Raw genomic sequence first — 16,534 nt, forward strand, 5'->3', positions numbered from 1 at the left:
GAGAAAACCTCCCAGCTGCCAGGAACACTGCATGCTGCCCCTCACCACTGTGATCCAGCCACAGCCTTTGCACTCAGCTTCTGGTCCAAACCTGAAGTCTCTTTATCCCTGTTTCTGTTTCTTGCGCACAGTCTACATCCTCCGTTTTCAGAATCATTGGCTTCGCAGAATTCTCAGTCTACAAATGAATCCAGCAGAGCTGACTGGGTGAGAAAATAGAAGATTACGACCTCAACAGATTTCAGCTGGACTGAAACCCTCTTCATTTAGGGCACGCAACACCAGGTGGGTGCTGCCAGCATTAGAGATGTCTGATGTGGTCTGGTTTAAACCCAGGTAGGCAATAATGTGATTAAAACACCTGGAAGATGATGAGGCAGCTAAGAAACCAGGAATTCAACCTGAAATAACTGACCTCACTTGAAGGTGTCTATTGCACCAAGCATCATCTTTGGGGGGACAAGAAAACCTAGGAAATCTAGCTACTTTTAAAGGATATTTCTGAAGAAATTAAAAGGCTTCTTATAGTACAGGTAAGGTTTATCCTAAAAGTTCATGTGCTAAATTGGGAAAAATAGAAATGGTGATGCAGAAATTAAGACTGAATTGGCAACACTGATTTTATGTACCATGTTTCTCAACCCGCTGTGTTTTCTGCTGAACAAGGAAACAAATTGAATTAAAAGAGAAAGAGGACTGTTTCCAGTGTCTCCAACATCCACAAGAATACTAACAGCTTTTCAGTTCCTTTCTTTGGTTTTTAAACCATGCAAGGCCAAGATGAATTATATTAGTGAATCATGAAGTAAGTCATCATCTATCTCCTCTCCCCACAGCAGCCTCACCACACGGTCCACACGCTAATGGTTTAATTACAGAGCCTCAGGAAATGAGAAAGGCAATAAGGCAGACGATCACAGCAGGAACACATTAATAGTCTTTTTATCTTAGAGAATAAATTTGTTTATCTGCTATTTCAAAGGTCCAATGTGGCAATTAACTCTTCTGTTTGCAAACTGACACTGCTGCTTTGTGCTGCAGCTATAATTACCATCCGCATGGCACCGGAGCAGCTCTGAATGCTGGAGTCAGCCAGTTTCTGAGAAAATCCCTCTTTCAGGCCCCTTGCTTCACCAAGAACAAATTTACTAGGTCATGGGGTATCTTCTAGCTTTCCACAAGCTAAGCTTTCTGCACCTAAGAGACACTGGAAGGGATATCTTACAGAATCACTGTCTGCTACACCACTGCTACTGAAACAGGTCACACTCGGAACTCCAAGGTGAGAAGGATGAAACAAGCTGAAGATAATATTTCTCTGCTGCAGTGCCTAAAGCCTCTTCTGGGATCAAAGCAGCAATCACAGCGGGGGTTAATGCCCATCATACCTTTGGAATGGAAGGCCAAGAAAAAGGCAAGGGAATGTTCATGGGCTTAAAATATTTTCTACAAATCATTGATTTGGTTGAGAGAGATAAATGCCCGTATTATTACTTTTCTTTATTTGAATAATGAATTTCTGAAAATTTTGAATAATAAGCTTCTCCTTAAGAAACAATATTTAGATCTGTTTTCTACCTTTGTACGCAAATAGAGCAAGTAATTACACGTCATAAATTGAGAGAAATAAAAGTACGCTGTGTGAACAGCTCTGCAGCAGTACCCATGTGAAGCAGCTGATTTAGTACCCACTGCCATGCCCACCTAGAGACACAGCTTGCATTTTAAAAGCTTAGACTTCCCTTACAGTTATACAGTGAGCCAAGCCGAGCTGCTTCACACTGTCCAAAGTTTCTCTAAGCAGGAGTAATTCACATATTCTCTGGAGCTCAAGCAACTTAAAAAATTCTTTTTAGCTGCTTAGCTGTTTAAGTTTGGTGGACTTTTTGATACCTTTAACTACAAACATTTTATACCTCACTGACCCAAAGGTAAGGAAATGCACAGTTTTAAAAGAAATTTCTTCACACCAAATAATCTAACTTTTTTTAGTATCATGTAAGACCCAAATACTTTAACCTATTGGTCCTTGTACAGGACAAGTACATAGTAGGAGCAGTACAGGGGAATAAAAGGAAAAAGCAGGAGCACAATAAATGAAAGAATTATACTTTCAGATGTGCTGTACCAACAGTAACAGACCAATCTCCACAAAACATTTGGATTTTATCATGCCCTTACTTAAACAGGCAACCTCATTTTTTGGCATTTTTATTTCCACAGTCCATCCCACTTGTTCCTTAATTAACATTTTATATACCATCCACCATCTGCTTTACAGCTAGCACAAAAATAACATATACTTTCAACCTTTCAAAGCTATGAGCTCAAATTCATCCCTAGTTTTTTAGCAAACACTGTAGCAACACTTGAAAGACCACTATTGAAATAGTACCCATATATTTCATAATATGCATTACATTGCATTCCTATTGTCATTTTGGACATCCAAATTTTTTGCCTTAGAATCCAATTTTCATTTCTGAAGCTGAAATTCAAAAAGCACAGGTCAAATATACATCTTATTTTACAATTATAACCAGAGTGTGGAGCACAGCTGAGAGCTAATGCAAAGTTAAAATCTTCCAGGGTATTTCCAACTGGAAGCAGCATTCCCTGTCTTCTCACTCCTTCCTAAACATACACAAACACATTTCCACTTCAAGCCTTCATTTCTGGACTTACACTTCCAGGCTCCTTTAAAACTAACCAAGTAAACAGACAGTAGGAAGCCTACAAAGTGAAGAAAAAAAATCCACAAAAGCAAGGAAACTTAGCCAAGATCAGCCCCCTCATTCCATTCCCATCTACTCAGCCACATAAATATTTTTGCAGGCACAAAGAATGACTAGAAGTGCTTCTCAACCACTCCAAACTCGCATCAATTATGACACTGAATCTGCAGTCCAAGCCTGATCTGTTCTCATCCCAGTCAGTGCTGCTCCTCAGCATGTCACAAATTTGGCAGATTAGAAATTATCTGCAGTTCAACATCTGGGGATGCCAAATACACAAAATTCCTTCTAATAAGCTCTTGGAACAGAGAGACAGAGTGCAAAGCACTCAAGAGGCAAGAGCTGAAATTACTCTCTTACCCCTCACTGCAGTTAAAGTCAAGTCTCTGGATTGCCCAGCTCCGCCTCTGTTAGCACCCAGAGTCATCCTGCAGGGCACGCTGCCAGCAGCCATGCCACGCATTGGTCACTGTGGGGTGCTCCAGAGAACTGGCTAACTGCAGCTTGCCCTTCAGATAAACACCAGCAGACAGAATTAACTTGGGCTTTATCCTGGGATTAGCTGGTACACAGTCTGTGCTAGGAAGGGGGGTGAAGGGACACACGGACTTTTTTGAAAAAACAAACAAACAAACAAACAAACAATTCCTAATCAGAAATGAAACCCAATTATGATGAAAGTTGAGTATGGAACTGGAAAAACCGACCTTCCCAGATTTGTGCAACACAGCCTGCTTTGTCGTTAACATCTGCCATTCCCATGCTGCTACCACAGCAGGCAATGCTGAGGGCACAAAACCTCTTTAACTTCTACATATGAAATAAAATTAGATTTCTTCTCACGAAGAGAGGCTTCACATGAGCCTCAACAATTCTCCCTGTGGCAGCATTATTCTAGCCCAAGCACACATTCCTACTAAATGCCAGCACTCAGAGATAACAGCTAGCAAGAAAAGCACTGTCTTCACTTTTGTTCTCCTTAACTGTTAGTAAAGGAACAGGCACGCATTTTCAAAAATCATTTTGGTCTAAACAGAACTTTGAAAGGGGTAACTTTGGGGGGAAAAATATAAAATAATTAATTTCTATGCCTTCTTCAAACTCTGTTTGGATCAATATAAGCAGCAGTTTTATTGTGTCTGAATAAACAATTTATCCAGTACAAAAAAACTGAGGCTTTCAGAATTGACTCCCCAAGACCAAATTAACATTAAATACAGAGTCCCTTAAAAAACATGGGTCTGGAAAATATATCTGCACCATCTGTAGACTGGAATGACAACAATGGGAACATGTTCCTTACGGAGAGCAGGGTGGAGCAGGCATTCTTTATTTGCTGGAACGTGAATAACACCACAAAGTCACGTTTAATACAGGCTTCTTTCCTAGGCATACGCTGCAATCAGATCTATGGCCATAGCGCTTTTATAAGACAGACTTTCAGGGCTGTTATTATAAGAGATAAATGAAGGGAAATGGACACTTCCAGCCCATGAAGCAGTGCTTGCTTTTCAAAGCATTGTTTGCATTTTTCAAATCATTAAAAGGGAAGGAAACCAAGTAGAAGCTAAGAACGGCTCATTTGGAATTCAACCGGATTCTCTCCCCACTGTGGAATTTCAACCCTGTACTGGGAGAAAGGTTGGCTGGGGGAGGGAGTCAGGCTCAACAGCACCAGAGCAAGGCAAACGCTCCCTCACAGAAGCTGCTGGAAAGCCGCTCTCATCCTCAGCTGCTCTAACAGATCCAGGAGCTATAAATACCAGCTCTCCAGCTGGTGTTCTTGGAGAACAGCATGCCAGCAGGCTCTGCAGCAGGCAGGAGCCAGCCGAACCAGACTGTTCTCCCTAGCTGAAAAGTTGACCCAAAACCATTCCAAAACCTCCACTGTCAACAGATTACCTGGGAATGTCCTACTGCAAAGGCAGCGTGTCAGGTTTGTGAGTGTGGCTGGGTGAGTGTTCCAGCTGAATTCTGGGCTCACGTTTTCTGCCTCAAGGCAGGTAAAGCAGTATCTCCCTTCACCTGCTGCTCTGACTTGACATCACCAAGAGCCAATGGCCTCTCCTAAGACCATTTTCAGCTTCAGACACACACCAGCAATACATTAAGAGAAGACCATGTAGCACTGGAATCTTGGGGAGCCAGGTCTTAAGGATTTCAGTACTTAAGTCAGTTTGGTCAGTTCTTAATACTGTATGTCTCTGGAAGAATTCGTGTAGTGAATGAAAATATCCAGTTCTTAAAGCAGTTCCTAATAACAATTTGCATTCTCTTTACTTCTACTTGCATACTAAAGATGGCAGTTAATTTAAACATTTGATGAAAAGAATCACCTCTAATGGCCTAGCTCTGTGTCAGTGGGCACTAAGTCTGAAGGGGAAGCATTTCGCATGGAGAACTCACCACTGACAGAAACTGCTCTGCTGTAGTTTCATGCTAACTTCATAACATAATGTAGTGTAACTGCATTTAACATCAGCTGGAACACCCTAGTCATCCCACAGTCTCGTTCCAGACCCAGCATTTGCATCTCTAGCATTTAAAGATCATTAAATGTTCATCTTCCCCCAGCTCCCCAAAGTCATCTTCTGAATTTTTTTAACAGTGCAGAATTAACACTTCAAGCTATTTTTATTCAATCGTGAGAAAAGCTTTAGAAGGAAAATCAAGCACCTAAAAAATTCCACATTTTTACTTCTACTCCAGAAAAATATTCCAGGCTTGTAGCAAAACATATGAGCTGTCAATATTGCAGGGCATTCAGAGACAGTGACTAAGACAGACTTGGGGACACAGAAAACCCTAATGCTGCAGAACACAGAGAGCTCTAATGCTCATATTGGTAACAGGACAGTCATCAGAAGAGTTTGGGTAACCTCTGCTACTGTGACCTCTTTGACTTGTCCTTCAAACCTCAACCACAACACCATTCAGGCACCCTCCACGTGACACAATTTATCTTCCCATAAACAGCCTGTTGTGATAACACACCCACCATGAATGCAGTGCAGTATTATCATATTGGACAAGCATTCATTTTGCTTGCACCGCTTACGAGGATTTACAGACCAGAAAAATCAGGGTAGGGGTGAAGTGACATTCCTGCAATGCTGATTATTTTTCCAAGACAACCTCATCATGCAAGATACAAGTATAAAACACTAGAAACACTCGAAAGAAAAAAGAACAACAAACAAGAAAACCAAGCTGTCTGCTTTAAGAATCAATGCTTTTTGGAAGGCACAAGGCATCAGAAAGGGAATATGCTTATTTTCTGAGATATCTAAAATTATAATTTTCATAAGACAGATTGAGAGTCAAGACTGAAGTCTATCTAAAATAATTAAGCCACTTTTCTATACTTTCATTGAAAGCATCTCATCAAGACAGAAAAACAGTACATTTAACTACAATGAACTTTTTTACTTGTTTTTTCTATCTAAGTAGCACAAGTTATATAAATTCCCACCATTTTACTTTCTACATGTACTCAATCATAGTCAATAAAAACCAGTTTCTTGTAAGGCCTTTCTTCATCCATAATTTAGACCAAATATTATTTCCATGGTACAAGCTCTTTCCTGAAACTATCCAAACTATATTTACAGAAAAACAATGCAGAAATAAAACCAAACTCATTATTCTCCTGAAGGCATACACACACAACAGGGTTTCATTACCATTTAGGACATCTTTTGGTTAAGAAAACAGTTAAAAATTAATCAGAAAGAAAAAGATAAGCAAACCATGCTTCTTTTTTTCCTCCCCCTTAGGATCAAGTTTCTTTGAAAGAGCTTACTACTTTTTAAGCTATATGACACTGAGAAAGGCTAAATTTAACAATATACCCTGTCAAAGTATATCAATAAATGAGATGGCTAAATTAATGATGAGGTTACCTTACTCTATGAACCTTTCAATAGTTTTGACTTCTGTATAATATTTCAAGTACCACTAATTTAGACAAACATGCAATAAACCGAAAGCTTTTTAAGTTCAGTCCTGCTTTCCCACCCCTTTTTAATTTGCTCCAGAACAATTGCATAAAGCAGCACACATCTTAAAAAAAAAAAAAAAAAAGTAAAGAAAAAACGAAAACAAAGCAGAAATTAAAATTAGATGCTTCTGTATTAGGTTTTCTGTTTTGGTTTGGTTTTTTTAATTTAATCATTTAAGTCTAGATCTGAGGTTTATACACCTTAGGGAGAAAAAAAACTTAAACGAAACAACCATTAGAATATACTTTTTTTCCTACAACCTCTACAGATTAACTCCAGAATGTCTTACCAAGCTTTTCTGATGCCAAGGATGCCTGGATGAGAAGCTGACAGCCGTATGTCCACAGCAGCAGCTGGGACTATTGTTGCTGGCAGATGGGACCACTTCACCAGGCCTATTTTTATTAAACATCCAATACCTTCAGCCAACATTACTGAAACACAGAGACTACTGCCGAGTTAAAATCTCAACAGGTAATTTTCAGTCCTCACCTGAGGATCCAGTTGTACTCAGTCCTTCCAAGATAACCTGGACTGTGCAGGTGCCCCTTTTCACTGGTATCGTTTATGGCAAACCAGAACATACAATAATCACAGATGAACTATAGTTTGAGAACTTTGGTTTAGTCTGTCACTCGCACACACAAGATGTTAAACCCTATTTTCATTCATCTAGTGCACAGTTAACTGCAACAGAAACATTCCAAGTAGGGTACTTCCTTATTTCCTTGTTTTGTTCATTTCATTTTTTACACTTATTTAGATTTTTAAAAGAATAAGCCTGCTGGGGTCTTTGCTAGTGATTAGTATCTAAATGCTGTCTTGTAGCTACTAGCTTGAACCTCTGCATCATTTTCTTTTGTTTTTATTTATGCATTATTTACTTACAGGCAGGATTATCAAATCACTTCCACCAAAAAAACCAAAGCAAAACAAAACAAACAAACAAACCAAAAAACCAAACCAAATCAACCCTCAAACAAACAAAAGCCAAACCAGAAAAAGCACAACATTCAGGGAGTCTTTAGGCACAGAACAGCTTCGTTTTTCAACTCAATAACCCAAGGCAGCAGCTGCCAACATTGTTTATATTTGTTACGTTTCAAAAGCCCATACAAGAATGAGCACAAGAACTACTGACACACAAAACACTCTTAGATCTACAGGTCAGCTTTCATGTATTACACTGCAGAATCTTTTTCCCACTCACCACAAAAACAGCAATTAATTAACTGGACAGGAATAAATAATTAATACATTGTGGGCATGATGCATTAGTGTAAATATTTCTGAACAAAAATTGGAAAAAGCAGAAGTTAAAACATATTCAATCAAGATATGCTGAAAACCATTATTTATACTTTAACTATTAATTTTAAAAAGCCACTTGTGAGTTTGGCCACAATAAGCCACCTAATCACTAATTTAAAGAACATGCTCTTCAGAACAGAACTCCGAACAGAAACAGCATTTCGGTCTACTAAATTCACTTGCTTAGCAGGTGCTTTTGAAAACAAAGCTTATGTTTCTTAGGATGCTTTCTAAGAGATAATTATTAAAAAAAGATGGCCTTTTCTGAAATCAGTCCCATTCAGTTACTGTTTTGATGGAGTTTTTTCATTACTAATTTGATGATGACATTACCTCTCCTTTGGAAAGTAGATTGCATTCCTTAAAAAAAGGAATTTTACAGCTTCTAATTTGTCCTGTCTCTAAGAATTCCTCCATTACCTTCTCTTCTCCTACCCCCACTTCTCCTGTGTCCACTGAAGAACTTCTGGCAGTATCATTCAAATGGATCCCATCTGCAATTAGATATGATCCAAGCAGCACAGGCCTTCTGCCAAATTCCAGCCCCTTAATGCAGTCAGCACATGTGACTTCAGCTGAACTGCAGAATCTCAGTTTTGCAACGTGTATTTAAGACAAAGACTGACAATTTAAGTGCACGATGCTGTATTACTGCAGATTAATACCTTTCCAAGCATACAGGAAAAAAATAATAGTTTTGTCATCATGTAGAGCAGGCAAAAAAAAAAAAAAGAAAAAAAAAAAAGAGATAGGTTTCAAGTACTGATTTCAAAATTCCCACATTTTGCATCCTTCCAGCAGAAAAACAGAAGTCCCAATTACTCACAGTGTCCTTAACATTATGGGTTAAAGATCTTAGTACAAATTCTCTTTTTCTGAGATTAAGACATATATAGAACTGTATTCAGCTGCACTGTCATTTTTAAACAGTGAGAAATTATAAAGACAGAGACCTACTATGAATCTTGATTAAAGGTCTTGATCTTCTAGGAGGAAATTACATTAAAGCCAGATAGGATAACAAGTAAATTCTGTAGGAGTGCACAAGCAAATTATGTTGTTTTGCTTCTCAGGCAAAGGACTGTGTAATGAAATTGAGTATAAGCTTTCTAACCCAGAGGGACGTTTAGCTTTGCTGGCAAGCACCCTGTGAATGACAGGCAATCCCCAAAGCCATAAAGAGCCAAATTCACACAAAAACTGTTGAACAAAAGCAGAATGTCAGGCAAGAACCCTGGTGGCATTCTGACTTCAAGAACCTACTTTGTTATGTATGTCAAAAAACACTCCTTTTTTCAATATTCATCTAAAAGGATTTATAAATAAAGTACATCTGTCATATACTTAATTATTTGTATTTTTATACTGCTTTCCTTAACATAATCCTGAGCACTTTGCCTCAGTTTCACTGTAATGCAGTAGTCTCTGCCAATACATTTGCAAAACTTAGACTTGGACAAAGTTTAAATGCGGGACCCACAAAGGATCTGTAAAATAGCTTGGCCAATCAATACATACAGAATTAAAGTTCAAGTAACAGTCAAGATCACTTCTTAGCTGTCAGACTTCACACTGTCTCATCAATCCAGTATCACAACCGTCCATTAGGCTTGAATTCCGAGATAAGGGAACTTCAACTGTCTTGGAGGCTTAAAATAGTCACTACTCAAGAGAAACACCATCCTCTCCAGTTTGCCTTCTGTCAACTTGATCAGTGCGGAAACGAAAAAACAACCTTCTCAGAGGCAAGTTATCTAAGCCTTGATCTCTTCACTGGCACATTTGAAGGTGTGAAGCAGGAAATCTTTAGTCAAGAATTACTATTGAATTCCCTTTATTTTCAAATTGCTGCATCAGATATGAGTCTCAGATACACTAATTTCACTTTATGTGCTCAGCTTTTAGTCAGCAAATAATGAGGAGCTCAATAATGTAACTGTGGGGCTGCAAAAAACTGAGCATCATGAAAACAAAAGAATCTTTGGCAGAATGGCACTTATGTCCCCCAAACCTAACACGTAGCCTAAAAGCATACCAGCTGAAGAATTTCAGCTGGAAGTTATGTGTGTCAGAAAACTTTGTTAAGGAGATTCTTTGGAGAAAAGACTTCTGCTGCTTTTTTTCCCACCAAACAAAACAATGCCTTATTCATATCCTTTATTATACAATCCTCTTCTGTTCAAACTATTCCTCTGCCCATTGCTTTCTTGTATTTCCCCTCTAAGAGGGAAACACAGGGAAAAATATCCCACAGATTGTAACAATGTTTAACTATTGCAACTGATGATTCCTTTCCACAGTCCGTAATGGCCCCAATGACTTAAGCCTGACCATCTGTCACACCACCCAGCTTGATCAGAGCCATAGCATTCAAATAAAAGGCTGCAGATTAGAACATTTCAGAGTACAAAATACAGCAAAAGAAGTCATTTCTGTAAAGAAATTTCCAATTAGATAAATTGGAAGTATTTTTCTCCTTTTGATAGCTGATGTAGTTTCTTGGAAACATGTCCCTGTAGTGCAGCTCCAGCGTTCAGAAACAGAACCAGTGTCTGGCCTACACCACAGCCCCAACTCCAACAAACAAACTGCCAGCGACTGACTGGTCACCCTCCTTGTTGCACCACAACTGAGGTGTTTCCACAGGCTCCTGGAATTCAAACATCTTAAGCATCCAAAATTATTGCTGTGATGATTGCAGCAAGAAAAGCTATTACAGAGGTACCCGGTGGTGCTGCTGGAGCCCAGAGCTTGGTGGAATTTCCATAACAAATGTCCTCTAATGAAGTCTACAGTTCTTCCATTCTACACTGGGATCCAGTGATGGGATACAAGCATATGTTCTACATGAGAGAACTTCAAACCCTTCCCACCCCTACTTTAAATGGAAATTTTGAAATCCAACCCCAAAAAAGTTTCTTTGGGTAGTATTTCACATAAGGTCTGAAGACAAGAATTTTCTCCACTAAAACACAAGCTCTCTTCTCTATGACACCTCTCTTCCAATGAAACCATAAACACTCTATATAATTTAAGTGACCACAACCAGGACTTAAATTCCATTGCAGAAGAACAAGCAGGCTGACGTACAACCCTGGCTAAAAAAAAAGGGAGAGGCCTGTATGAAACCTCCTTTGTGTTAACAAGCATGAGTAAACACTCAAGTAATCAGACAGTGAAATAACTCAGTGCTCTTGGAGGGTTGCTTCCTACAGCTGCAGACAAGACGGCTCTACTTGATTACCTAACAATGAAAAACTCCCCCAAGAAGAGCAGTTTACGGGCAGAGCTGTTGGTCTGCAGATGAGGAACGCCATCCCCTCAAATGCTGTCAATACTGTCTTGACCTCAAGTATGAAAAACAACCAACCAAACAAGCAAAAAAGGTGTGCCCACATTCAGTTTCCCACAGAACAGTGTTCTCCAAATTAGACCCACAACCATTATTTAGGAAGCCTAACACTTCTAATTGGTTAGAAAAGAAGATGATTTTATGTAGTCTGTTATTTTGCTGTCATTTAGACATCTGCTCTGGAAAGCATAAAACTTGATACCCTTTTCATCTCAGCTTTCTCACCCAAATTATGTTCTTAACCAAAAGCACATACTACAGAATAAGCACACCAAGAACTAAAGTACCAGATCCAAGCAGGACTTATACCCCCACAATTATCACGTGGTGGTCTGCAATGTATCCCTGTATCTGTCAAGCCACATGATATTCCCACACACTGAAGTTAACAAAAAGGTTTTCACTTTAGAACTCCAATCTTTCTGTAGAATTTTCAGATCAGCAGAAGCAAACACCATGAACAACTGTATAAAAATCAAGATACTTGTGATTTAGACTTTCTACTCACATTCAGAGATAATCTAGTTTGTAATGACAGCCTCAGAAAAGCAGAAGATTAATTCTAGATGATACCATGTACACAGTTCTCAGTCCAACAGAATAAAATATTTAAGTAGGAAGGCTGGGAACAGAGAAAGACTCCCTTACAAGATTAAAATAAACTTACTGGTTGAATTGCCTTGCATCTGGATGATACATTTGGACTCTTTGCTGGTTTCTCGGGAATTGAAAGGCCGGACCCGAACAGCCACCTTCACTGAAGCCCCCGACATCCTGGCTGCTTGCAATACAGTCAAGGAACTGGAAGGGGTCAAGAGCCTTTCAAGTTATCCTTCCTGTTGGTGTTTTCTAAGGAGGAAAATATCATTTAGTTATTTACAGGTACTGCATTCAAGATGGTGATAAAATTAGGAAGGTTCAAAGTTACTTGATAAATGCAATTTCTGCTCCCTCCCTTCCCCCCAAAAGGTGTCACTTCAAAGCCAGAACTGGAAATACACTTACCAGCACCTGTTCACCATCTCCCTAGTCAATAGTTTCTGTCACCTGAAGCAGTTCTTTTGAAGTGTACAAATACTTGTTTTCATTACTTGATTTTCTTCCAGAAAGTAAGGATGCCAATACCAAAATAAATATCTGGTTGCAACATGTGTTAAGCTTAACCTAACAAAGATAATTTTAGCAGCAAAGACAGAGCTACTTAAATTTCATCATGAGGCAATGACCATATACCCCATATCCAGGTTCTCTCACTGCCAATCCTTGCTGCCACAATGCTTTAGCAATAATATTAAAACTAACACATGTGTCATGGGCCACAGCACTCCAACTTTCAATACATATGACTCCAGAGAAAAGGGTGTACCCTTAAAGAACCCCTTGCAGTCCTGGGAAAGTCCTCTTCTCAAGGGAAATAACAACTCATCAACTACTTGTATATCTACTGATTAAAGGACACACTGTAAGGAAGAAGAGGAATCAAGAATTACTGCCTTCAGGGTAAATATTACTATCTGTGTTCAGGCAAATGTCCACCATTAAATTCATCTCCATTATCAAAATGCTTGTTCAAATCTAAATGATGGAGCACTTTCATTGCAGGAAACTATCCCTGACACCCACTATCCAAACTTCAAAGCATGTCTGGGACAGTGTTGGAATGTAGGGTTAAAAAAGACTGGTTTTATTGTATTGGTGCCAACCAGCCTTTTCCATTAGAAGAAAGTTTTTCAGTTGGTCCACAGCTGAGAAGTTTAACTTGCTGCCACAGGATACGGTCAGTACTGAAGTCTAACAGCCTCAAAAAGCAGTAAGATTCAAAGAATAAGCCTTGCTAAAAAGCTCCTACCCTTGGCTAGGAAAGCCTCCATGGCACAGAAACACAGAACCTGGAAAACCATAGTGAGAAAACTATTTATGTTTGATTTATCCTTCTATCCTAGATATCTACTATGGCCACTGCTGAAGAGAGGATTCAGAGCTGGATTAATCCTCAGTCTGACTCAACACAGCCATTTCTATCTGGAACCTGACTTACCCAGGGCAGAACTCAACTCGGCTTAACCATGCACCCAGAAATCCTGACATCTTTTCTGGTTATCAACACACCACATATCCAACGAAATGCTCACTTCAGGGTTGTGATCACAGAAGTACAAAACTTACTAGCAGGTCTAAAGGAGAAGCATTTCAGCTCTGAAATAAGTTCTACACTCGGTAAAACTATTTAAACATGCTTAATTCAACTTATGACACATCTTCCCACAGTACAAGAAGTCTTTAATAAAACTAAAAAACTTCATTAATGCCATCACATGGTGAAGGCAGAAATTAAATTACTCCCCCAAGTAGAAGCAATTTAAAGCATTCCTTATTTTCACAGGTACCTGAGGTATTTCATCAGACTAGAAGAATGTCTTTAGGAGCAAGCCAACTGAATCTCAATGTCACTGGTACAGCAAACTGGTTGAGCAATGATTAATGACACAGCCACACCACCAGCTCAGCGTTAATATGGAATTTTAAGAAGCTTCACTAAAATCTTGCACATAGAATAGAGCAGAAAACTACTGGGAATGAATTCACATGATGTTCTGGGTTGTCCTAGAGACTGCTTCATTCCCTCTTGCTCAGAGGTGCATACTTCTGTGTGGAACAAAGCATCAAACACAGAGCTTCATTATGAACTTCTTCCCTCCAGGATCTACCCCGTGGATTTTGGCTCTCCCTCCCTAACAGGACCCTTGCGTAAGTACCTGAGCCTTCACACCACAGCCAAGTGACAAGACTAATCCCGACACAACCCAGAACTATTATCCAACTGACCCTGAATATTGCTCTTCGAAACAGGAATGGTACTATACATGGCCCCTCAGCATCCCGTTTATGAAATACCATTTAATAATCTGTCACGTGCAAAACATCCATTTTTATCAAGTTCACAGTGACACAATTTACTTTGTCCAATATGTTCTTATAATATTGTTTACAAAATGTAGGGGGTTTGTTTTCCCTTCTTACTGTAGGGTCCCACAAAGAATTTTTTTCTGATGTTTGCATAAAAACACCTCTCAGAACACTGCATTAATTTCTGCAGACAACAACTATATCTGGGAAGTTGGCAAACAGAGGGTGGGATGAAAAAATCATCTACTTTAAAAAAAAAATATATATGTATATATGTGTATAAAAAAATGTTCTCAAGTACCTCTAAACATCATATTCACAGTAAGAAAGCATGAAAATCACACCTTCAGAGACTCCATATGCACTAGCTAAATGACAGACTTGTTTGAAACACAACTGTGAAGAGATTCTCACAGAAGAGGTCACAAAATCACCGGCAACATGAAAATTTAACTGCTGGACTTCTGCAATTACCAATTTTTCCAACCCTAACTTTTGTGCTGATGAAAATTAAATGTGGTATAATTTTAAATCTCATTTGTTCTCAACTCTGCTATTTTTCATAGCTGAAGTAAGCAAAATACCTACTTGTATTTGCACATGGATTTCAAGTGTTTTGAATATCAATTCCCTATGCAAGATTTAATTTTCATTAATAAGAAAATTAACCAAAACCAATATAATTTGCCAAGCTTTCCATACATTTAAGCTGTTGGGGTTTTGAGGTTTCTTACCAGTAACTTTAACTGGTCGTAACACTTCATAAAGGCAGCGTTGCCCCCATCACACAGACTGGTAAAATAAGGCAAAATGAGCCCCAAGTTACACAGCATCACAGATAATAAATTGCAACTGGTTTTTCAGGATTCACATTAACCAGTAGTATCACTTCCTAGTACAAAATGCTGACTACAGAGTGGAAACATAACTTGAAAAAGAGAAAACCAAAATACATAATACAGTCCGTGGTACAGATTTAGAAGAACAATATTCATAAAAGACAACTTTTTTAAAATGTTCATTATAGGCTTAGAAGGCTGCCATCCATGCTAGAATGAATCATCCCCCTAATGTCTTGGAAGGAGCCTACTAGCTGTGTCTCTTTTAATGCTCAGTCTGCATGAATCCAGTCAGGAACCAAGAAGGCAACTGCGTGTGTGAGTCTTCGAGGCGATCTACCACTGGCTCCAGAACAGGTGGTAGATGACATTTGAGTTGATTAGTGAGCTTCATCAGCAAAAAGCAAATCCTACATTCTAGTTTTACACTTATTTTAAACTAAAGATACCCACCCTGCAAGTCACACACCAATATTTTAATATTAAAGTGTGTCATTAAAAAAATCATCTAAATACCTTGTTTGTTTACTGGTATTCAAGCTGACAAACCCAACTGTGTTGATCAATCACCCTTCATAGGCTCAACTAGATCTGGACTTTCACAAAAATATTTGAAGAAACATGAAGACTTGAATACTTGGATGTATTTGAAAGTTTTGGCAAACCAGTTTTTAAGCAGTGTCAAAATACAAACATATTGCTATTTTTTAAAGTAAAGTTACAAGCAGAGCAGGGATTTAGACTCAAATTATTATTTATACATTCAGAGAAGTCTGCAACAAGTTCAAAGTGGTTACAAAACAACGTTCAAAATCTGTATCTCTGCATTCAAATAAAAACAACCCCAAACCCACCACACATCACAAATAAAGAAGAATCACTTTTATTTAAGATAACCGGTCACTGTGTCATATTTGTGTATCACAGAATGTGCTAACTTTTAAACCAAAAAAATTGCTCGTAACTTAATCAGTGCAAGAGCTCTAAAGAAATAAAACAAGGACAGAGATTAGCACACGGAACGTTGGCAAAACAGCTGTTCGGGGCAGCAGGGGTTTCTGAACAAGGGGCCCCCAGCAGAGCCAATTTTAGGTGCCGCATGAGGCTCAGGCAGTGCTGACAGTGTGATCCCTCAGCTGAACTCACACACACGCTCTGCTATATCTGTACCAGGTGGAGATGCCAGACCGAACAGTGCTGCAGAACTTGGCGAAGCACTGAAACCTGATCACACGCACACATGGCTATTTACCAACACTGGATTGTGCAACAGCAAAAAGAACTGAGCTAAGGAGCTGGAAGCGAAATATCCTTTAGAACTTGGTACGAACGTGTTCACATTCCGGAAAACCGACATAAATTCGCCATCTGCTTCTGGCGAATTCCGCG

At 39.0% G+C, this 16,534-nt stretch overlaps 1 protein-coding gene across 26 annotated transcripts in view; it reads right to left on the reverse strand.

Annotated features, from left to right (window-relative positions):
- Positions 1-12,280, reverse strand: part of KIF1B (kinesin family member 1B) — a 77,796-nt gene extending 65,516 nt beyond the window's left edge. For 13 of the 26 annotated variants that reach the window (XM_017744004.1, XM_017743998.1, XM_017744002.1 and 10 more), the window contains exon 1: positions 12,067-12,280. In XM_017744004.1, coding sequence (XP_017599493.1) covers positions 12,067-12,172 — 106 coding nt within the window. In that variant the 5' untranslated portion in view covers positions 12,173-12,280. The remainder of the gene's footprint in view (positions 1-12,066) is intronic. The other 13 variants (XM_008641145.2, XM_008641144.2, XM_008641143.2 and 10 more) reach the window with 1 other exon arrangement.
- Positions 12,281-16,534: the final 4,254 nt, after the last annotated feature.

This window comes from Corvus brachyrhynchos, unplaced genomic scaffold (assembly GCF_000691975.1).
Source record: "Corvus brachyrhynchos isolate BGI_N302 unplaced genomic scaffold, ASM69197v1 scaffold68, whole genome shotgun sequence".
Taxonomy (NCBI): domain Eukaryota; kingdom Metazoa; phylum Chordata; class Aves; order Passeriformes; family Corvidae; genus Corvus; species Corvus brachyrhynchos.